Source organism: Populus trichocarpa, chromosome 4 (assembly GCF_000002775.5).
Source record: "Populus trichocarpa isolate Nisqually-1 chromosome 4, P.trichocarpa_v4.1, whole genome shotgun sequence".
NCBI classification, from domain to species: Eukaryota; Viridiplantae; Streptophyta; class Magnoliopsida; order Malpighiales; family Salicaceae; genus Populus; species Populus trichocarpa.
The window spans coordinates 4,850,109-4,873,119 of NC_037288.2; the positions used below are offsets into that span (position 1 = coordinate 4,850,109).

General features: G+C 32.6%; 2 protein-coding genes and 1 long non-coding RNA gene across 4 annotated transcripts; 1 reads left to right on the top strand and 2 right to left on the bottom strand.

The window, feature by feature from the left end:
* Window positions 1-6,581: 6,581 nt before the first annotated feature.
* Window positions 6,582-12,821, top strand: LOC18097502 (protein MALE DISCOVERER 2). 2 transcript variants are annotated; one of them, XM_024599400.2, is made up of 14 exons: window positions 6,582-7,078; window positions 7,185-7,567; window positions 7,672-7,804; window positions 8,075-8,146; window positions 8,602-8,745; window positions 8,827-8,970; window positions 9,569-9,670; window positions 9,849-9,910; window positions 9,998-10,453; window positions 11,105-11,295; window positions 11,385-11,517; window positions 11,622-11,779; window positions 11,877-12,059; window positions 12,178-12,821. In XM_024599400.2, exons 2-14 carry the CDS (start codon window positions 7,468-7,470, stop codon window positions 12,436-12,438), a joined length of 2,139 nt encoding a protein of 712 aa, XP_024455168.1. In that variant the 5' UTR covers window positions 6,582-7,078; window positions 7,185-7,467; the 3' UTR covers window positions 12,439-12,821. The 2 variants fall into 2 exon arrangements, with proteins under 2 accessions (XP_024455168.1, XP_006384063.1); XM_006384001.3 differs by having other exon boundaries at window positions 6,582-7,026.
* A 2,567-nt stretch (window positions 12,822-15,388) lies between these two features.
* On the bottom strand, window positions 15,389-16,467 carry LOC18097503 (protein DOG1-like 4). Its single transcript, XM_006384002.3, has one exon. It carries the CDS (start codon window positions 16,234-16,236, stop codon window positions 15,499-15,501), a length of 738 nt encoding a protein of 245 aa, XP_006384064.2. The 5' UTR covers window positions 16,237-16,467; the 3' UTR covers window positions 15,389-15,498.
* Window positions 16,468-20,805: 4,338 nt separating this feature from the next.
* Window positions 20,806-22,520, bottom strand: LOC112327240 (uncharacterized). Its single transcript, XR_002981368.2, has 2 exons — window positions 22,104-22,520; window positions 20,806-21,201 (listed from the first exon to the last, which is right to left on the bottom strand). It is a non-coding gene; the product is annotated as an uncharacterized LOC112327240 (long non-coding RNA).
* Window positions 22,521-23,011: the final 491 nt, after the last annotated feature.

Sequence of the window (23,011 nt, forward strand, 5' to 3'; positions counted from 1 at the left end):
CTCACATGTTACTTGAGATATTAGCTGAGGAGGCACTTAAAGAAAACAAACCTTCTTCCACGTTTAGAGCGGAATCATTTGTTAAGGTGGTTAAAGAAATTAGTCAAAAGTTCAACGTGCAATGCGAGCCTAAGCATGTGGACAATCATCTCAAAACTGTGAAAAAAGAATGGGGAATAATAACCAAACTTAAAAATAAAAGTGGCTTTGATTGGGATGATTGTTTGAAGATGATTACAGTTTCGAAAGATATATATGATGAAGAAGTAAATGTATGATAAATATTATTCTCTTTATAATTTTTATATTTACTTTTGTTTCCAAAATGTTATACAAGGAACTAAAAAATTGCATTTTCTAAACTTAATAAATAGTCACATCCTAATCATGGCAAGTATCTCAACAAAAAACTTGATATGTACGAGGCAATGATAATTGTTGTTGGAAAAAACATGGCAACCGAAAATTATGTCAAATCATATGCTGATATCAACTTGGAAGAGAACACTGAAGTGCAATCAATTTCAATTGAAAATGAAGGGGAATATGAAGAAACTTCAACAGGAAAAGAGACATATTCATCTAGTGCGCAAAAGAGGCAACATAGGAAGATAAATCGCATGTATGAAGATGATGGTGTTGAAAAGCTGTCTAAAAAGATTGGAGATGTAGCATTTGCAATTCAAAGCCTTAGTGAAAATCAACTTAATGTTAATGAGTTATATACAGAAGTGATGAAAATTGAAGGTTTTGATGAGATCACTCTTGGGGATGCATTTGATCACTTGGTCCAAAATAAAATGTTGGTAAAAGCATTTATGGCAAAAAAATGTTAATTTGAGGAATATTTGGGTTCAAAATTTTGTGAACCAACACTACTACATGCCTGATTGCTAAGATGATTTTACTATGATAAGAAAGTTTATGTTTGTCATTTGACAAGTATGTTTACTTATTTAATTTGGTCTAATATGTTTATATTTGTTAATTTGAACTAATATGTATGTGTATGACATCAAAACTTAATATTTATGCATTATGTTTGATGTAAGATATTTATATTTATTTCTTAATGCTTATTTGATATATATTAAAGGGATAATTGCCCATACTCGTAACAAAAAAAAAAAACAATCTTTATCCAAAAAACCTATCAAAATATTTTTGTATTTATTTATCTTTTAAAAAAATCTTCATAGCAAAAAAAACCCAAATATATAACTCTTACTTAATACCATAAACTAATTTGGCTTTCTTAATATGAAAAAAAAACATATTTTAACTTTTAAAATTGAAAAACAAATATTTATAGGTTTTACTTAAGAAATATTTCACAAGGTTATATATCTATAATATTATATGACATATATAGTTATATTTTATAAAATAAGCTATATATGAATATAGGATATAATAAAAAAATTCATCATCATTACACTTTTTAGATCTCATTCTTATATTGTAAGTGATTAGATATTTATATTTTATATTTTATATATATTAGATAAATTTGAAAAAAAAACATTAATAAATTATTTTTCAGTTTATTTTTCATAACATAACCAAACACTGAAAAGTGTTTTCCAACTTATTTTTTGTGGCACTACCAAATCAGAAAATAATTCACTTTTCAGGAATTCACTTTTCAAGAAAACCACCTTCTAAAAAGAAACTATTTTCCAGCAAATAAACAAGGTTTTAGTTTCCACTCTATAAAAATCATATACCACTTTAGTTTTTCTTCCAGACGTTGATTTGATGTTTAGTTTTTTTTATTTTGTTTTTCTGGTTGCGGGTTGAGTATGTTTTTCTATTTTTTGCAAATTCATTGCAGCTCAAGGTTGATTGTTCTTCTAGGAATTTTGGTGTCTGGTTCAATCGTAACAATGGGAGCTTGTTAGGGAGTTTCCATACTACTCTTTGTACTATTTTTCTTTCAAGAATTGCAATATCTTGGGTTTTCCATCCTTTAATTTGTCTGAACTGGGTGGTGTGTCGATTTTAGTGTTCTTCATCAATACATTCATCTGCAATCAAAGGAGGGCATGATACCCAACTTCCTCATGTAATAATTTATTTCAATTTATATGTATGATCAGATCGAACAAGGTCGGAAAATCAATCCCCTCTATAATTCTGGTTCTAGTAAATCAGGATTCTTATCATGTTAATCCCTTCTCTTTCTTCTCTTAGGGTAATCTAAACTTTTAAAAAATAGTTTTTCTGTGAATTAGGGTTTTGTTCGCGATGATTTTGGTGTCTATTTTGTTGACTTTCCCATGCAAACGTTTTTTAAAATGTAATTTCTTATGAAAATATATTAAAATTTTATTTTATTTTATTTTAAAAAAATTATTTTGAACATCAATGTATTAAAATAATTTAAAAATATTAATTTAAAATAAAAAAATATTTTTTAAAACAAAAAACAAACAAACGACGTTTCTGTTTGCTGGCTGTAGATAAACTTGTTGATGATGGATACAACGGGGGGAGTAAATATGGGTTGAAACAGGTGGAAGGAAGTGAATTTCCTAGCGATTATTGTAAATTCAGAATAGTTAATTATGCCTCTTCCTCTTGAAATAGGATCTATTAAGGATTTTATTTCATTTTTATTTATTTATTGTCCTCCTCTATTTTATAATATCCTATTGTATCATTTCATTTGCTTTTATCTATTTTATAATAGGTTATATGTTGGGTAAATTGACTTGCAAGCTGGTATTCAAAAATAAATAAAAAATTGTTTTAATTAAAAAAACTTAACTCAAATTATATTTGAGTTTTTGCGTTTCAAAAGCACTTTTAAAAAAAATTAAAATTTTTTTATTTTTTTACTTCAAATTAATATTTTTTGGTGTTTTTAGATTATTTTGATGCGCTGATATCAAAAATAATTTTTAAAAAATAAAAAATATATTATTTTGATATATTTCCGAGTAAAAAACATTTTAAAAAACAATCACAACCACACTCCCAAACAGGCCGGGCACTCTTCTTGGATTTATGCTAAGGAATGAATTATTGACAAAGTACTGTTTTTCAACAACCTATTAGTAGGAATGAGTCCTTTGGACAATAGATCTAAACACTAAACGATAAGACTAATAACTTGGGTGAGAGAAAAGGTGAATAGATATTGATAGATAAAACTTAAATACTCATGAAAAAAAATAAGAACTTGAAGAGCAAAAACTTGTAAGAAATGAGATAAATAACTTCATACGTGAACGAGCAAGATAAATAAAGAGAATAAGAAAAGAGTAAGCAAACAAATGGATAAAATCCTTATTCCATCACACAGACGTCTAGTCCCTAAAAATGATTTGGGATTTCTCAATTCTTTATGCATTCCTACTTGCACAAAAAAAAAAAAAAAAAAAAAACAAGGAGTTTACTAAACTAAAAAATCATAAAAAATAAACACCCTAGTTGACCAAGGATTCAATAGAAAATAAAAATCAATATAAAATCTAAAAGTAATGGAAAAAATATTGAAAATAAGAGAGATAAATAAAAAAAGATATATTTAATAAATATAAATTAATCCTCCTCAAGTCTTTTTTTTAGCATGAATGTAGAGCATCATGGTTGATCTCAAACATACTTGGCTATTTTAAAATATAATGCCAAAAACGAAAAGAGTTAAGGATCTTGATCACTTGACGCTCCAAGCTAAACATTTTGATTTGATTTATTTATTTTTTCCTTTATCACTTTGAGTTCTGGGATAAAGATTCATTAGCTCGAACATAAAGATTGAGAAAACTTAGGTTAAGAAACAATCTATAAAGATTATATTTTATTGTATTGTATTGAGAATTTATGATATTAGGATCTGATTGGAATTGTGGTAGCGATTCAAAGTATTTTTCGTTTAGAAATGCATCAAAATAATATTTTTTTTATTTTTTAAAAATTATTTTTGAAATCAACACATCAAAACAATTTGAAAATATAAAAAAAATTAGCAAAAAAAATTTGAAATTTAAGGGAACGCGGTTTCATATGAAGATATCACATGCGTCTATAAATATTAGGAATATCATAAGTGGTTTGACTTAACCTTTTAATGATCGGTTTCTCAATGTAATTATTATCATTTCATCAATAATTTTCGATTTAGACATTTTATCATGGAGTGTGTCTGCCATATCAAATCATATTTGTTCGTAACATTATAGTCATTGATCTTTGAATAAGATTTGAAACTCTTTTCAAATCTCATTTTACATTGCGCAAAGATTTAACAATCAATACTATTTGAGAACTTGTATAATATTTTTCCTAATTCATCTAAGGTGATAAATCCTCTCTTGATTATTCAAATACCTTCATAGAGTTTATATTATATCTAATATCTGTCAATTTATTATATTTACTAAGATAAAGTATAACAAGATAAAAACATAACACTTCCTGTATAAAATAACTTAGAAATCTAAAGTCAAAAAATTATTCATATGACTCCAATTACTCGACTAGATATTATTCGAGCTTTAATTGCTTTAGCTACTCAAAAGAGATGAAGGACTTATAAGCTTGATTTTTAAGTACAATTTCCTAAATGAAGTTCTAGAAGAAGAAATCTACGTGGAGAAATCACTCGACATTATAGTAAAAGGTAACAAAAATAAAGTATTAAAATTAAAAAGAACATTGTATGGGCTCAAGCAAGTAAATTGATAACTACTTTAATGATCAAGTAAATTGGTAACTCTAAGACCCTTATTATATCTTTGTATGTCGATGACTGCTGTTGCTGCTGAGGAATTGTTCACAGAGCTGAGGAGAGATGTTGACTGTAGCACGATTGCTAGTAGTGTTGGATGGAAAGCTGCAACTCACGGCTTTGTAGAGATGTAAATTTATTGCAGTGTTTTTTTTTTTCCTTTTTGGCAGGGCTTATGTAGGTGTGGTAGGCTGGTGATAGGGGTGGTGAGGAGTGTTTGGAAACGAGGATCAACTTGTATTTTTAAAAAATTTAATCTTTTTTTATAACAGGTAAGGACTGGTAACAGTGGTGAGGATGAATATATATAGGTGATTTTTTGCTCCGACTAATTCTCATCTAAAATTCATCATCCCTTTTTATATATGTATAAACACATTTTTTTATAGGTAAAATAAAATTTTTCTTTTTCCTCCCAATTACTTTGTCTCCAAGCAACAAAAAAAATCACTTTAGTCCCTCATTTTTCTTCTTATGCATTTTTGGTCCCCTTGTCCATATATATTCTTTGAGTTTTGATTTTTTTGTATTTTGATATATTTAAAAAAGGCAACTTGAATGCTAAATCGATAAGAAAAATAAACAATGTTTTTGAAATGAGCGTGTTAATAGCTGAACACTTTAAAAATAAAATTTGAAATTCTTTTTAAAAGACCTAAAAATACCGAAAATAATGCAAATATATCAAAAATATATTTTTTATTGTTTTTTTTATTTTTCTTGAAAACTGTTAATACAATGAGCTAAAGATCAAGTTATAACATGGAGAGAAAAAATTAATTTTTTTTAAAAGTGTTTTTTCACTTTTAAAATAAATGGTTCCTAAAAGCTAGTAAAGAGATCAATGACTCGTTTATTTTTACGGTTAGAAAGTGTTTTTTGTAAAAATTATTATTTTTTTATTTTTAATTAATTATTTTTTTTATTTTTAAATTATTTTGAAGTATTGATATCAAAATTAAATTTAAATAAAAAATTATTTTAATATATTTTTTAATAAAAATATTTTAAAAAATAATGACTAGAATATCATCAAACTAGCTAAAAAATACAAGAGGCATTCATCCGTAGAAAACAAAACAAAAAGAAAAGATGAAAACGAAAGAGGGACGCACGGAGGGAGAGAAAAGAGGCCCAGTCAATGAAAGAAAAGCGTGTCCGAGTACATCGGAAGTGAGGGCCCACAACCACCACTCCCTCTTTCTCTAAATAAATAAATAAAAAAAAAAAAAAACAAAACCTTTCCGTTGGTAGTTACACCTCCCAAATATCAGAGGCCATCTCTACATGTTCTTATTGATTGGGTCCCATCTAACCCCACCAACCTGATAAAAAATACAAGAAAAATTCTTTTGGTATTATTCTTTTAAAAAAAAAAAACTTTTTTAAAACGTTGATGAATTTTTTTTAGGGTTTTAAGAAATGTTGTAGTATTTTTTAAAAAATATTTTTTAGTTAAAATTATATTAAAATAATATTTTTTTATTTTTAAAAAATTATTTTTAATATAATACATTAAAACAATCGAAAAAAACTAAAAAAATTTAATTTAGAACAAATAAAAAATAAAAAAAATTAAATTTTCTTAAGAATATTTTTAAAATATAAAAATAAACGTGATCTTAAAAATGCTGATGAGCCTGAGATACATGTAGCTGACATGTTAGCTATGGATATGGATTCCTACAGTTTGATACCTCCTAAGATAAAATTGATATATTCTAAATTTAATGCATATACCCTTGTTACTATAACCATTGATAAAATCAGAATCCTTAAAAAAAAAAGAAAAAAAAAAGAGGCTTGTTGATTATGATTAGCGGTGCTTCTGTCTAGAAAAAAGAAAATTATCTACTCAATAATGGAAGTCCATAAAAAATAAACCAAAAAAAGAAAGAAAAATAGTGGCAAACAGAAACAGATAGGTTGCTGGGGTGGCTGGCAGAGGGGAGCTAGCTACAGAGAGAGAGAGAGAGAAAGGGAAAAAAAACTGGAAGACAGAAAAACAAAGAAAGAGTTGTAGGAGAAACACCAAAAAGATGGTGGAGGAGATCCTCTAAGATCATCTTGCAAAGGGGCAGTAATAGAAAAGATTTATTAATCTAGTAAAAAAAAAAAATACCAATACCATTTCCTTGCTGCCTTTTTTGTTTCTGTTTGAGCTTCTCCTTCTATCCACCCTGCCACCCCCTCATTGCATTTCCTCCTCTTGAAGGATTTTTGGTATCAAAATTGCATTATTGCCCTTAACAACAACAGCACTAAAGCACCCTTTCTCGCCCTTATTTATGGTAGATTCAATATCCCTTTTGCTTTTTTCTTTTGGATTGCTTGTTCCTGAGGGTATTCCTTGATTCTTCATTGTCTGTTATAAGCTCACTTTTTTTTTTACCTTTCTGCTAACTTTTGTGTCATCTTTTTTCCCCCCTGCTGTTTGTCCCATTTGCAGCTGCATTTTATTGGTGTGGAGATTTAAAGGGAGATTATAGCCTGCTCTTCCATTTTATGTGTTTCAAGACAAGGGTGTAGAGAAGTGTTTTTAAAATACAAGGATGAGGGACCCTGAGATGATCAAATGTGAAGACTTTTCGTGTTTTTGTAGCATAGTTGTTTGTAAATCAAAGATTTTGCATTAGTTGTTGTTGTTGTTGTTAGTTGAAAGGGGTGGTTTTGCAAAGGAAACCTGGCGATCATTGTTGCTACCTCCACTGCCAAATTTGGTTCATCAAGCAATGAGGGGTAGATGGAAAACAATTGGATTCCAATTTTTGTTCTTTTTGGTTTTGATTCTTGGTCTTGAAAATCAATGCTCCTGGTCGCTTAATGATGAGGGTAATTCTTCGTTTTATGCATTCTTATTTTTTATTGACATGTATCTGTTAAAATGTAATTGCAGAATCAATCTTGGTCTTGATATATGAATGTAATGTGGGCAGGATTGGTTTTGCTGGAATTCCGGGGACGAGTGAATTCTGATCCTTTCGGTGCTCTTTCAAATTGGAATCCCAATGACATTGATCCTTGCTCATGGTCTGGTGTTCGTTGCGCTGCGGGAAAAGTGCAAATACTGTAAGTCGCTATTCATTCTTCCTTTAAAAGAGCTAATAATTATCGCTCCCCTTACAAAACAGGAAAAAAATTGAAATTTCTCCCTTCATATATTGTTTTTGTTTCAAATCTGAGGTGTATGCGATGGAGGATTTTGTAGATGACTTCCGTTAATTTTTGTTGATGGAATTGTGATATAGAGTAGTGTTTGCCGTTGCATTTTAGAGAATGGAACATTTCATGTGGGTGCTGAATGATCAGACATATTAATGTTGTTCAGTGCACTTGTAGGGATCTGAGCGGTTTTTCTTTGGAAGGGACATTGGCGCCGGAGCTTGGCAAACTTGTTAACTTAACATCCCTGTAAGGTTTCATAATTTTTCTGTACTTTCTTTGATGGAACTTGGGGTTTAGGAATTAAGCATTTGATTCCAACATATGACTGAGCTGTTCAAGAGTCTAAGAATATAATCGAATACTGCAATTAGCCTATTTCTACTGATTGAATATGAATTTGGCCAAGATGCTTGGGGACTGTTTGGATTTTAGTGTTGACAGGCTATCTTACATATTCTTAAACATAATAGCATATAGTGTAGAAATTAGACTCAATATGTTCCCAATCATGATGTTTAAGAATTTATGGAAATAAATGATTTTGATATTCACAAACTTGTTGACTGTAGTATTTGTTTGTAGAGATCTACACTATTGTGGAAACTGTATCTCTGATCCTGATGTATAGCTTTGTACTCTATAACTTCTGCTGGGTTTAAAAATAATTGAACTTTCTGATTCTTTCTTTACTTTCATTACAGTGTACTCTACCGAAACCATTTCACTGGTGCCATTCCTAAAGAGATTGGAGAGCTCAGAAAGCTGGAATTACTGGACCTGAGGAATAATAACTTCAGTGGAGCAATTCCAGAAGAAATAGGAAGATTACTGTCATTAAAACACTTGTGTGTGATCTGTCTTTCATTTTTATTGTTTTGATGGCTTATGTTGTGTAGTTAAGTAGCCTGAAATGATTTCTATCTTAGGTTGCTAAGAGACAATAAATTTGAGGGAAGCATTCCTCTGGAGATCAGGAGGCTTAACCTGCTTTCTGAATTTCGATTTGATGGAAACCTTGCATCTGCTGCTGTTACTGGAGTTAGCTTTGTCAATAGAAAACTTGGACATGGGTAAGTGACTTTTTCCATCTTTCCTTATCAACACTCATCCGCGGGTACAATTGTTTTTGCCATGATGGATATATTGCCAACCATACCTAAGTTGAGTTTTAGTCTTGGTGTGAACTGTGACATGTTATAACTAAATTGAAGCACCTTGAATTCACCATCAAATACGGAGAGAAAAACTATTAGTTACACCTGATCAATACCTCTCCACGTCGTCATTGGTTTTTCCATCAATTTAGAAGACAAAAGTCTCTTGCTTTTTCTATTGTTTGCACCCTGCCTCTCACAAGAAAGACCACCTGAAAGCTATCTGACATGTCAGATAAATTTAGCATGAGGTGATTATGGACTTCGTAGACATGTTGTTTAAGAGCACTGATACATACCCATTCTTGCTAGCTTAAAAATAGTTTGTCCTTATCTCCCATGTCTTGCATTAAGCATGCTACTAACATTTGGAAGAGTGATGAGCGTCCCTTTTTTATTTGATTCTTTCTAACCGATCATCAAGTATCATTTTGTGAATGGAAGTTATTGAAGTTGAAGGTGTGGTTCAGTTTAATAATCTGTTTTTCTGATCTAAAACGTATGTATTGTGCAGCATGTGGTGGAGCAGCTGGAAGCACTTGAATGGGGCGAATTCATTCATATTCCCAATTAAAGGAGCTTTTATGCATTACCTGAATTCCATGACATTGCAATTGTATGGAACTTAATATGCTTTACACACAACACATGCTCACACACATGTACAATTTTTATGTATACGGATGCAGATAGTGATGAAGATATCCCAGAAGATATCCCACTTTTGACATATTTGCATTGTAGTAGTGGTGGTTTGTGTGTTCTTTCTACTGATTGCCTACCCTCATTAAAAGGTTCAAGCTCGGGAAGTATACTCTGCATGGTCGCAAAGAAAATTGCTTTGTTAAGCCAGATAGTGAGTACAAAACATTCTCCAACCTTGGTTGTTTGTTTTCAAAATTTGTACTTGTGGGACAAATCTGATACCTTTTGCACTGAGCAGGATCACCTGAGCAAAATGTAGAGATCCTTGCCAATTTTGTACGTCGCAGACTACTTGAGCAGTCCAGTAACCTCCAAGCTGCACCTGCGGGTGGTGGATCTTCCTCTCAACCAATTATTGCTCTTCCAACCACGCGAAGTAGTGGGGCTTTCCCAGCAATACCAAATGCAAAGAAGCATCAACCTCAATCCCCTGTGCCATTGGATTCACCTGCTAATCCTCCAACAATAGGAGCTAAGGCTTCAACTCATTCTGCTGAAAAGCCATTTAAAGAACAATCTCCAACCAATGGAACTTCTGGAAATACATGGATGTATTTCCTAATCATTCCAATCGTGGGTGTCTTGATCATTTTTGCAGCAGGCTTGCTCTTTAGGTGCCGGAAACAAGGAGTGACAACCATAGGTCCTTGGAAGACTGGTCTAAGTGGACAGTTGCAGAAAGCATTTGTTACAGGTGACATCTAGTGTGTAAATAAAGAAATAAAAAACGAACAAAAAAAGACTGTTGACTTTATTATTGATCAGTAGGCTGATTAGGCTAGGCTCTTTATTTATCAACATTATTAACCACATAAATTGTGTGATTTGACCAACATGATTGATTGAAGTGGTGTAACAACTGTGGGTTTTTGTCTCGCCCACATGAATGTCACCTTAGGATTGTGGCACATGTTTGGATGCCTGAGGAATAAGAGGTCATATTTAAGTTCTCCAGCAACTTTTGGTGGAGGCATACCTAAACAAAATGAGATAGGAATGTCAAGACTTGTTTTATGAACATGTGAATTTATTTAATCAAATTGTTAATTTTGGTTGACATCTTATTCAACTTAATTGTTTGATTGCTACATTTTTTTTATATCAGAAAGAGTGAACTACACGGCAATGGCCCTCATTTTTATCACTAGTTCAGTAAAATCAAGTTCTGGCTTCATGTGCATGATGAGTCCTGCCATTAAGTTTCACCTAGCTTTATTATCTTTCTGCATGTGTTGTCTCTGGTAGATTAGTGTCCCGTCCAGTCTTAAAGCGTTATTGTTTATTCCATGATCTTGTATTTGTTCAATTTATTACGAACATAATCAGTTAGTTGTATGAAATATAGGGGTTCCCAAGCTAAATCGATCAGAGCTGGAAACTGCCTGTGAGGATTTCAGCAATATCATTGATACATTTGATGGTTTCACTGCATATAAGGGAACACTGTCTAGTGGAGTTGAGATTTCTGTTGCATCAACTACAGTGGCTTCTTCCAAAGATTGGTCAAAGAATGCAGAGATGGCATACCGGAAAAAGGTTTGCCTTTAACATATAGCTTGCATTGATTTTATTATGCAAATCTCTCTTTTACTAAAATTTTGTTCTACAAATCTTTTGGTGTGTAGATTGATACACTATCACGGATTAATCATAAGAACTTTGTAAACCTCATTGGCTTCTGTGAGGAGGATGAACCTTTCAATAGGATGATGGTTTTTGAATATGCTCCAAATGGAACTCTCTTTGAGCATCTGCATGGTAAGGTTCTCAGTTAATCAACTTTTGGTAGTGGGGATTTTGTCAATGTTGCTGGTGCAATGTTGGAAAGGCTGAAAGTCTCAAACATTTCTTTGTATTTTTAGTTAAAGAAATGGAACATCTCGACTGGAATACAAGGATGAGGATTATTATGGGCGTTTCTTATTGCCTGCAATATATGCACCATGATCTGAATCCACCTATAGCACATTCTATACTGTGTTCACGCGCTATCTTCTTAACAGATGATTATGCTGCTAAGGTACATCCTTTACTCTGTCATGGATTAACTTCGTCTTGTCTTCTTTTCATTTTTTTAATTTTAATTTAATCTCACTATCTCGATTTGGCTTTCTCAGATTGCAGAGATCTGTTTTTTGCCTCAAGCTACATCAAACTCAAAGGTCTCAGGCGAATTGGAGGATTCACTGCCACCCCATGTTGATCCAGAAACAAACATCTATCGTTTTGGGGTTTTGTTGCTTGAAATCATTTCCGGGAAGCTCCCATACTCGGAAGAACAAGGACCCCTTGAAAAATGGGTAAGTCTGTACGAAATCTCATAATATAATCATAGCTTTCAGCTTTAACTCGAGGCTAAATATTTGTTCTATCTACATACTAGATGTTTTTTGTAACCTTATAATTTTAAACTTCCAGGCTGCTGAATATTTGAATGGCAAGCGGAGCATCAGCTGCATGATTGATCCAAGCCTTAAGTCTTTCAAAAACAACGATCTTGACGTCATCTGTGAGATTATCCAACAATGTATCCAATCAGATGCAAGGCACAGACCAACAATGAAGGAGATCACCTCCAAATTGAGGGAAGTGATTTCTATCTCACCTGATCAAGCAACCCCTAGACTTTCTCCTCTGTGGTGGGCTGAGCTTGAGATATTATCCGTAGAGGCAACTTAGAGCTCTCTCCCCCTCTGACTCTTGTTGCAAGTAAAGTCTCTCTCATACTCTCTGTCAAAATATAAAAGTTAGCTTTTCAATCGGTGCTGCCCCAAAATCATCAAATACCACCAATCCTTGGCTTTCCCGTCCCTTTGTTTTTTGGTCCCATTATTGTATTCTTTAATCTGATTCGTTCTATTAGTTATATTTTTTTCCCCATTTCTCCTAGCATTGCACATTACTATGAGAATGTGATATAGGGTTTCATTCGTGGGGTATTGTGTTCCAATTGGTAAAAGGAATATGTATTTTGTGATTGACTTTTGTGGTGTAAAAAACTAACATAGCACTGGGATTTTAGTCCTAGTGAACTTATTAATTGTGAGAATTTGTTTGATTAATAGCTAGTTTGTTTATGCTCTCACAGTTTCTGATGGCCTTTGGCACAATTGCTTTCGATTGATTTCATGAGTTCCAATTGTAGTAATGGAAGTAGAGAACTTCTGATAGAACTGAACAATTATAGCTGTTAGCTTCTTGTTGGAAAAAGGGACTCGCAATCTTTCGGATTTTGAAGCCATTCTGATTCCAGTAGCAGGATGTAAACTCTCCATAAATTGAGAGTTCGAATTTCACTTATCATTCATGTAAGTTTTCATGCATGCTCATAAGAACCCTCGAAAAGATCTTAAACTTGCCCATGACATGAATGTGGCTAGGGTTCTTTCACGTTAAAAAGATGATGTGATGTCGACGCAGTCTTCCATGCTGGAGAATACAGGATAGCCTGACTACCTTCATATAAATCAATATTCCTTGTTAAGTTCAAGTCAATAGATCAAGAAATAAACATGAGGGAGTTTACATGAATGATCTATGCTTTTAAATTAAATTCAATAATTGGTTTGATGATAAATCAAAGGGTTTACGTTGAATTGGTCATGCACTCTTCTAATTGTTTTGATTGGAGTCTTGTATTCTTTTTTCTTGTATTGATTTTGTTTTCCTGCTTTTTATTGCTTGGAACCTTAGTGATGGAGTAACTCTTCCATTTATGAAATTATGTAATTAAATAAATAAGAAAACAAAAATAAACATGTAAAAATTAATTTACTTTAATTAATTAGGTTGTTTTTTTCTTAATTAACTTACTTGATTTTAATCATTTAATTTTTACCTCAAATGATGAAATTTATAAATAAATAAAAAAGAGTTATTGAATTATGAGTTGTGAAGGATTCAACTTTATACTCTCACATAAAGATGTCATTTATGAATTATAAGAGAATAAAAGGACTAAATCAATTAAAATTAGAGGAGGAGGTTCTTGTAAAGAAAAAGGAATACAAGGATCATATTTTGGTAAAACTCATAAATTAAAGAGTAAACCTCGAATTAATAATAATAAAAAAAAAGAGTGCATAGCCAATTTCTTGAGGCGTCTTGATACTATGGATTAACATAATATCAAAAAAACAAAATTCTTGGTTTTTTTTTTCTTTGAATTTTGTTTTTAATTTGATCTTTTTATATTTGATTTATTTGTAATTGGCTTTGATAGTTTGTTTCGCCGAGCTTATTATGTATTTCTCGGAGGTAAAAAATTCTGTTATTTTTCTTGGATTTGATTTTATGAAATACTTTTCAAGTTTTTTGTTTATTGAGAGATTAAAATTCAAGGGACATAATTGACAATTAGGAAAAATCCAGATCTTAAGGAAAGAAAGAAAAAACATTGGAATTCAATGTGAAAAGAGAAAGAAAAAAAAAAGAATGAAAGGAAAGAGAAGAAAAATTGGTCATCGACGTTGCACCGAAGAGAAACAACCTCCACGCGCCACCTCTAATGAAAACCCCTATCAAATCACTACCAGAGACATCATGGAAGTCGGAAGATTGCATTTGGAGGCTCAAGGATACTACACACGCCATCACATTGCGGCAGGTTCTCTTACATGTTGACACATTTTCCCTACACGCTAGATATTTTTTTCCCACTTCATTTTATTAAATCCTTGCTTCAAAAAAAAAAAAACTTCAATTGAGTTCTGAATTTAATCACACTCAAGCCTAAGTCTTTTTTTTCTTACAATTTAGCCATTGATTATCAAATAATTCTTCAATTTAACCTTGAATTTCATCTCACCTAAGCACAATGAAGGCACAACTAGGAAGAAAATAAGAGAATGGGAAAAAAAATTAACCCAAGTTATTCTAATACGTTGTTGTTTTAATATTTAACAAAAAGATATTATCCTGATTTTTTTAAGTCAAATTGTATTTTTATCGGTCATTCGGATTGTCTTTAAATCTATCAAGTTAACCAGGTCATATAAAATCAACTCTCATATAATTTTAATTATTGTATTTTTGCTAAAAAAACACATTAACAACACCTGAAAAAAAAATTGTGTATTTGTTTTTATGAAATGTAGTGCTTACAATGATCTAATTATAGCTAATTGAGTAAATTATAAATTAATCCTTATAATTTAGAGAAAGGAATTAATTAGTCCCCTTCTTTCAGTAGGTAATTATTTAGTTCCTTGAGCAAAGCTGAACACACTTGATTTGATATTATTAAATATTACTTTATTTCCAAAAACATTTTCTTTTTATCAATCTTTCGAGAATATCTATTAATTTTTTAAAATAAGAAAATGTAAGAGAATATAAAATGAATGAAAAGAACTAAATAATTAGCTTTCGAAATTAGTAAGGGGATTAATTGATAATTTGTTGATTTCTCAAAATCACATGGATTGAATTATAATTTACTCAAGTTAAGTAGTTGATATAATAATTAGAAGGGAAGGAGAGTCTTAGTTTAATACCGACCATGGTAGAGGATTAGTTGATATTATAATTTGCTCCCTCTCTCTGTGTTTATTATTATTATTATGTTGAACGTTATCTGTTTTTTTCTTGTTGTATTAAACGTTATAAAACACAAGATTGGCATCGAGTCTGCAAGAAGAAAAAAAGGTTGAAGAACCAAAACCAGGAGGGAAAAAAACCATCAGAAAGAAACGGAAAAACAGAAAAAAGCTAGCCCTAAAACCCTAAAAAGATTAACAACTACTCCTTTCTGCTAATACTATCCCTTCTCTTTCCCCATTGCCTTAGCTGAATTTGGAGCATAGTAGTTGCAGCTAAGAAGTCCACACACTGCAATGGACTTAAAACATCCAAAACTCCCTTCAAAGTCCTCAGCCTAACACAGTCTGCTGCTTTCATAACCTTCTCTAGTCCCGCCATCAGTCCCTTCATTGCCGCCTCCACCAACCCGTCGAACTGATCCATTGTTTCGCTATCCTTGACCCGGCCTGTCAACCTTGCCAACTCAAACATCTTCCTGTCTGCCATAGCTACCTGTTGCCTCTCCATTTCCCTCTCCACCTTCTCTTCCTCTAACCTTATCTTCACCCTCAGCTCCTCAATCTTTCTCAGCTGTTCCTGTGTCAGCTCGGCAAGACTCGACCCAGGAACCCGATTTATTCTCGTTGAATCAATGAGTTTAAATATCGTTGAAGGTTTCCATCCAGTAAACCATGAATATGCATTCTCTAAAGGGCTACCCCAAATTGGACAAAAGAATGCAAGCACATCTTCATGGGCTAAAGACCATTTGATAGTGAAGTAGTCTTTGTAATGCTGTGTCACTTTTGACACCAAAGTTTGTAGCTCTCGCTGATCACAGACGGTATTAATAACTCTCTGTTTTGATGCCCTCAGTAGCAGTTGTAGATACTCATCCAGTTGACATGCCCACTTCTCAAAGAACTCAGAGAATCTCTCACCAACTTTGCCTTTCATTTTTGTTTTCTTTGTGCAAACACACAGAATTAATACGATAAGTGAAAGGTTGGAGTTGATTCAATCACAGAGAGATATGTGTTGGTCTTATACACACACACACACACACACATAAAAAGGCTGGGATGCTTGTGCATGACTTACACCTTGCTAGGGAGCTTGAAGGGTTAAGTGACCTTTGCATAAAAAGAGAGGGTCAAGAGTCTAACAGAGAACATTTACTTGGTTTCTTCTAATTCGACCTGTGTTGATGAGTCATTGAAGCACCCTACCACCTGGTGTTTGATGATTCTTATTTTGAAAAACGTGTCAACATTTGACTGTGTATAGGGTTCAACGTGGAACCCAAATGGGGGTTGCACACTCTGTTTCCATTTTTGCCAGGTCTTTGTATCGGTCCAATCCAACCATTTCATCTCTTCTAAAATGAGAGTTTGATGAAACAATTGCAATTAAGCTAGAGATTGCTCAATTATGCATAGGTTATGGTTTCTTCTTTTATTAGCCTAGCCACCTGTTTGTTGCAGCGCCTTTTTTTTTTAATATTTGAATACCTTATTTTATTAATTAAATAAATTCTATCATAATCAATTTACTTGTAAGAGAATTTTTTGTATTCAAATACTAATATTAATATATCTAATTTTGAGATTATGAACTTGAAAATAACTATATATCCCATTTTTGGTCTTGATAACTCGTCGCTAGAATTCTACCACCTAGTTAGCTTGCCATCTCTGTAAGGTTTCATAATTTTTGCTGTACTTTCTTTAATGGAACTTGGGGTTTAGGAATTAAGCATTTGATTCCAACATATTACTGAGCTGTTCAAGCCTCTAAGAATATAATCGAATACTGCAATTAGCCTGTTTTTACTGATTGAATATGAATTTGGCCATGACGGGCGGGGACTGTTTGGATTTTAGTGTTGGTGGGCTACTTACATATTCTCAAACAAAGTAGCATACAGTAAAGAAATTAGACTCTATATGTTCCCATCATGATGTTTAAGGATTTATGGAAATAAATGATTTTGATATTCACAAACTTGTTGACTACATATAGTATTTGTTTGTAGAGATCTACAGCTATTCGGGAAACTGTATCTCCGATCTATATTCACAAACTGTATTTCTTTACTCCACGTGGTCACTGGTTTTTCCATCAATGTAGCAGACAGAAGTCTCTTGCCCTGCTTCTCACAAGAAATACCTCATGAAAGCTATCTGACATGATCAATTTAGCATGAGATGATTATGGGCTTCTTACACGTAGTTTAAGCGAACTGATGCATACCCGTTCTTGCTAGCTTAAAAGTAGTTCGTCCTTATCTCCCATGTCTTACATTAAACATTATAAACTTGTGCCGTATGCCACTAACATTTGAAGAACTAGGAGCATACCATTTTGTGAATGGAAGTTATTGAAGTTGAAGGTGTGCTTCAGTTTAATAATCTGTTTTTCTGATCTAAAATGCACGTCTTGTGCAGCATGTGGTGGAGCAACTTGAAGCAGGTGAGTGGGGCGAATTCATTCATGTTCCCAATTAGAGGAGATTTTGTGCTTTACCTGAATTCCTTGACACTGAAATTGTATGGAATTTAATATGTTTTACACACAACATATGCTCACACACACGTACAATTTTAATATCTACGGATGCAGATAGTGATGAAGATATCTCACTTTTGACATATTTTCATTGTAGTTGTGGTTGTTCGTGTGTTCTTTCTGCTGATTGCTTACCCTTATTACAAGGTTCAAGCTCGGGAAGGATACTATGCATGGTAGCAGTGAAAATCGCTTTGTTAAGCCAGATAGAGAGTACAAAACATTCTCCAAACTTGGTTAGTTTGTTTTTAAAATTTGTGCTTGTGGGAGAAATCTGATACCTTTTGCACCGAGCAGGATCAACTGAGCAAAATGCAGAGATCCTTGCCAGTTTTGTACGTCTCCGACTACTTGAGAAGATCTCAACCGATTATTCCTCTTCCAACCACGCGAAATATTGGGGGCTACCCTGCAAAACCAGAAGCAAAGAAGAGTCGCTCAATCCCCTGTGACATTGGATTCACCTGTTAATCCTACAACAATAGGGGGCTATGTCTTCAAGTCATTCTGCTGAAAAGCAATTTAAGGAACAACCTCCAAGCAATGGAACTTCCAGAGATACATGGATGTATGTCCTAATTATTCCAATCGAGGGTGTCTTCCTCATTGTTGTAGGAGGCTTGCTGTTTACTTGCCGGAAACGAGTGACAACCATAGGTCCTCGGAAGACTGGTCTAAGTGGACAGTTGCAGAAAGCATTTGTTAAAGGTGATATCTAGTGTGTAAATAAAGAAATAGTTTTACGATATGAACAACCTGATTAACAGCATAAGTTATGTGATTTGACCAACCTGATTGATTGAAGTGGTGGATGAACTGTGGATTTTTTTCTCACCCACATGAATGTTACTGTAGGATTGTGGCACATGTTTGGATGCCTGAGGAATTAGAGGCCTAGTATATTCAAGTTGTGCAGCTTGTACGAGCCTTTACTTTCAGAGGAATACCTAAACAAAATGAGCTAGGAATGTCGAGCCTTATTTCATCAATATGTGAATTTATTTAATCACATTGTTTATTTTGTTGCATTTTCATGGAATTTGTTATTTATTTGCTATATTTTTAAAAAATTAAATCGATATCTGAAAATTAGTTGAACCGATCGACTGGTTGGAAACAGGTCAACTGGTTGAGATTGAGTAATTGATTGGATTAAATAAATTTATCGATGTTGACAGAAAACAATTCTTGTTCATATTAGAATTTTCTTATAATAGTTTAATTTCTTAATTATTTAGGATTTTATGTTTACAAAAAGACTTTTAATTCAATACTATTAAGCAGCACAAAAAAAGAGATAATAGCTAAGATAACTTAGAGAGAAACACTTAATAAAAATATATCTTCCTCTCAATTTTCTTCTTGTTCATGAGTTTTTAACTTTGCATTACTGTTTTTTATCTTATATCACACCTATCTTTCTTCTAACAAGTGGTATCAAAGCTTAGGTTTGATTATTTAACAAATGACCAATTCAAACTTCTCACTTCAACCAATGTTCTAGGTTGACAAATGACAACTATGAAACTTGGTGTATTCGAGTAAAAGCTTGGCTAGGTTCCCAAGATATATGAGAGACAGTTGAAAAGGGCTTTGAGAAGCCTATAGATGGAGCATATCACTGACTTCATCGCAAAGGGAGGTCGTGTAAAAGGCATGATGAAGGATCAACAAGCAGTAACAATCATCCATCAATGTTCGGATGGCGCCACTTTTGAGATAGTGGTCAATAAAACCACCGCCAAGCAAGCATGAGAAATTTTGCAAAAATCAAACCAACGAGCTAACAATGTGAGAAAGATACGTTTACAAAAGTTACATATACTTGAATCGGAGAATATTCCAGAATACTTTGCAAAAGTATTGGTCATATACAATCCAATGAAAAGATATAGAGAGAAGATAGAAAAGACACGTATGGTAGAGAATATCCTATGTTCGCTGCAAAAGAAGTTCAATTATATGGTGGTCGTAATAGAGAAGTCACAAAATATGAATGTTCTTTTAATCTAAGGTCTTATAGGAAAATTACAAGCCCATAAGGAAAGAGTCAATGAGATTCAAGAGGATATGGGTGCACAAATATTTTTTTCAAAGCAAGATGGTTCTAGATATTCACAAAGGGGTAAAGGATATGTACAAAGCAAAGAAAGATGAGGAAGGGGCAGATTTGGAAGAGGAGGTCGTGGCAGCCTCAACAGGTTAGTCGGTCCACCGTGTGAAGCAAACCGATCGACCGATTACACTAACAATGGCAATCTAAAATTTAGGTTTGACAAATCAAAAGTTAAATGCTATAATTGTCAAAAGCTAGGTCATTATACTAGGGATTGCTGGAATCCATATAAAAGGGTTAAGGATAATGCAAATCTAGTGATAGAAGAGGAGAAGAAAACCACCATATTAATAGTGCATGATGAGAGAATACAAGACAAAAAGAGCATGTGGTATTTAAACAATGGAGCCAGCAATCATATATGTGGAGACAAATAATAGAATGTTCTTGTTAAATATTACACTGGCAGAAAGGGTATGAGATTAAAATGAAAGATCGTATTTTAACATTACTTGACATTAAAGGAGCTATGATTACAAAGGTATCCATGACAAAGAATAGAATGTTCTTGTTAAATATGGAGACGGATGTACCTAAATGCCTAAATGCATGTATGAAGGATGAGATTTGATTTGATTTTGGCATATGAGACTTGGACATGTAAACTTTAATAGTTTGAAGATAATGGCAAAAAATATTTTTTTCTCATTTTAAAGGTATTTTTGTTTATTTATCATTGTTTTGAGAGAAACTTTAAACCTGAGTATATGGTTTGTGATATATTTTGAATATTACCGATTGCTCAACAACTCAAGCCACCAAGTGTGCTGTATAGCTAGCTATAAGGATGTTGTGCAAAAAATAGCTGATTTGAACATGATTATGGAAGGACAAGTCTTAAATATTTGAAATAAAATTGATTTCATTCACTCATATTAAGTAGAAAGAATATTGTACATGGCAGAATAAAAGTAAAAGAGAGAATTTCACAGGCCTAAAAACATTCTTAAAAAAAAAGATTTATCTACAAGCACATAAAAAGCAACATGGAACTGAAGACCCGTCCTGATGGAGCGGGACACCAGTTTCTTCTTTAAACTGTCTCCTTTCCTCTCTTCTGCTCTTTTCTTCACCTTTCCACTAGTCTCCAATTTTCCTAAGAAGGAGACAGCTAACACATATAAAGATTCAACCAATTAACTTGGCCATGTCCTATCAGAATCAGTCATGGAAGAAAAGTGCTCGGTGAAAAAGAATTGATTTGTTGGCAAAACTTCTTTTGGAGATATACATGTACTCTGCTGGAACAATTTGCAGGATGTAAGACGATTATAAAATGCAGTCATATGTAGAGGTAATACAGTCAACTAAAACCTCCAAAATCAATACCAGCAATCTCTCATTATCATCTAAAACAAAAACATTAGAAGAAATATAAGATGGACTCTCTTTTTTCTCTGGAAACTCACAAGAGAGACACAATTATGCTAGTTCCAAATCTTCCATTGGAATTTATCTAATATCACTATGAATTCTATTTACCCAGGAAAAGAAAGGTAGATTTCTATATGTGAAAGATACTGCTCACTCCCAAGGAAAATAATTCTCACAAATATGAGATTCTCATGAATATTTAGCCCTTGCTGGCTGGATTTCCAAGAGAGGAAAAGATTTTTCAACATTCACTATTAAGATTTGGAGACTCTACTGAAAGCCATGAGAGTATAGCTAGCTTGTTCATAAAAAATGGTTGGTTAAACCCTTAAAGGCCTTAGGTTGTAACCTCGTCTTTCAACAAAATGAAAGAGCAAGTAGTGATCTAAAGTAGACCATGGCAAGGTTAGCTGACCGTATAATTGGAAGGAATCTATAGTGCTGTGTTTGGTAAGTTTTCAATTTGAAATTGAATGGCACTGAAAAGTTCATTCCTTGCTTCTTCTTCTTTTCTAAACAAGAAAAAATCCTAAAGATTCCATCCAATTTGAATTCAAAAAATCTACTCTATACTGCCTAACACAGGCTAAGAGTTTATTTCAACCAAATTATACGCAACTAGATACAATTGTATAGTTTTTTTTAGCAGCAAAAGAGGAATCTAAAATAGAAAAAAATATATATTTTTTATCAAAAGTTTTATAGTAAAACAGGAAGTGAGAAATTTACCATTGGCAAGTAAGAGATAAGAAGAAGTTAGGCATACCTTTGATTTCTTCTCTTCCTTTTTGTGAAGAACAGCCACAACAGCTTCCATCGTTTTTTTCTTTTTTGTGAAGAATGAAACGGGAGAGAAGATGAGCTAGGGCCGGGAGAGAAGTGAGTCTATTAAGGACATGTTTGGCATTATTGAAAAGTATAAGGGTATTTTTGTTCCAAAAAAATCATTAAAGAGAAAAAAGGAGAAGCGTGTTTCCTAGAGAGTTGGGAAATTTGGATCATTAAATTTATTTTATTTTATTTTATTTTATTTCTCAATGCAAACCCTGACCGTCTGATGCTGATGTCGCCCACTAGGATGATAGAAATGGTGGAGTTCAAGAATATTGTAGAAAATAAATGTGTGGCCCAACCATGACCAAAATTCGTATGATGTGATTTTTTATTTATTTACTTATTTAGTCAAAAGCGAAGGAAGACCCTTGTGGTCTCTAAGGTCAATGCATAGATTCACTTTATTCTGCATAATTGATCCGTGGGCCTCTTTTAACTACGTACCACTGCTTTACCTGTCTTATTTCGCGCTCCAAAAACAATATAAAATTATATTTTAAAATATTATTTAAACTTGATGGTTTTTTTATATTATTATTGTATTAAAATTTTAATAAACAAACAATCATAAATTTAAATATCACTTTCACTTAAAAAAAAGGCTTACGCTTTTAAATTTTAGATTAAACTCATTACCTCTATTATATTTATATTTAATAAAAATTAAATATAAAATAATATAAGATTATATAAATTTTAAGCTCAAAGAAACTTGTAATTAAAAAAAAATATTTAAACTTTTAATATAAGATGATTTTTTTTTTTAAATAACGTGGGTGTCCAGGTATACGCATCTCGACTAATCTCACGAGCCCTGAAATTAACGACTATATAAGTTTT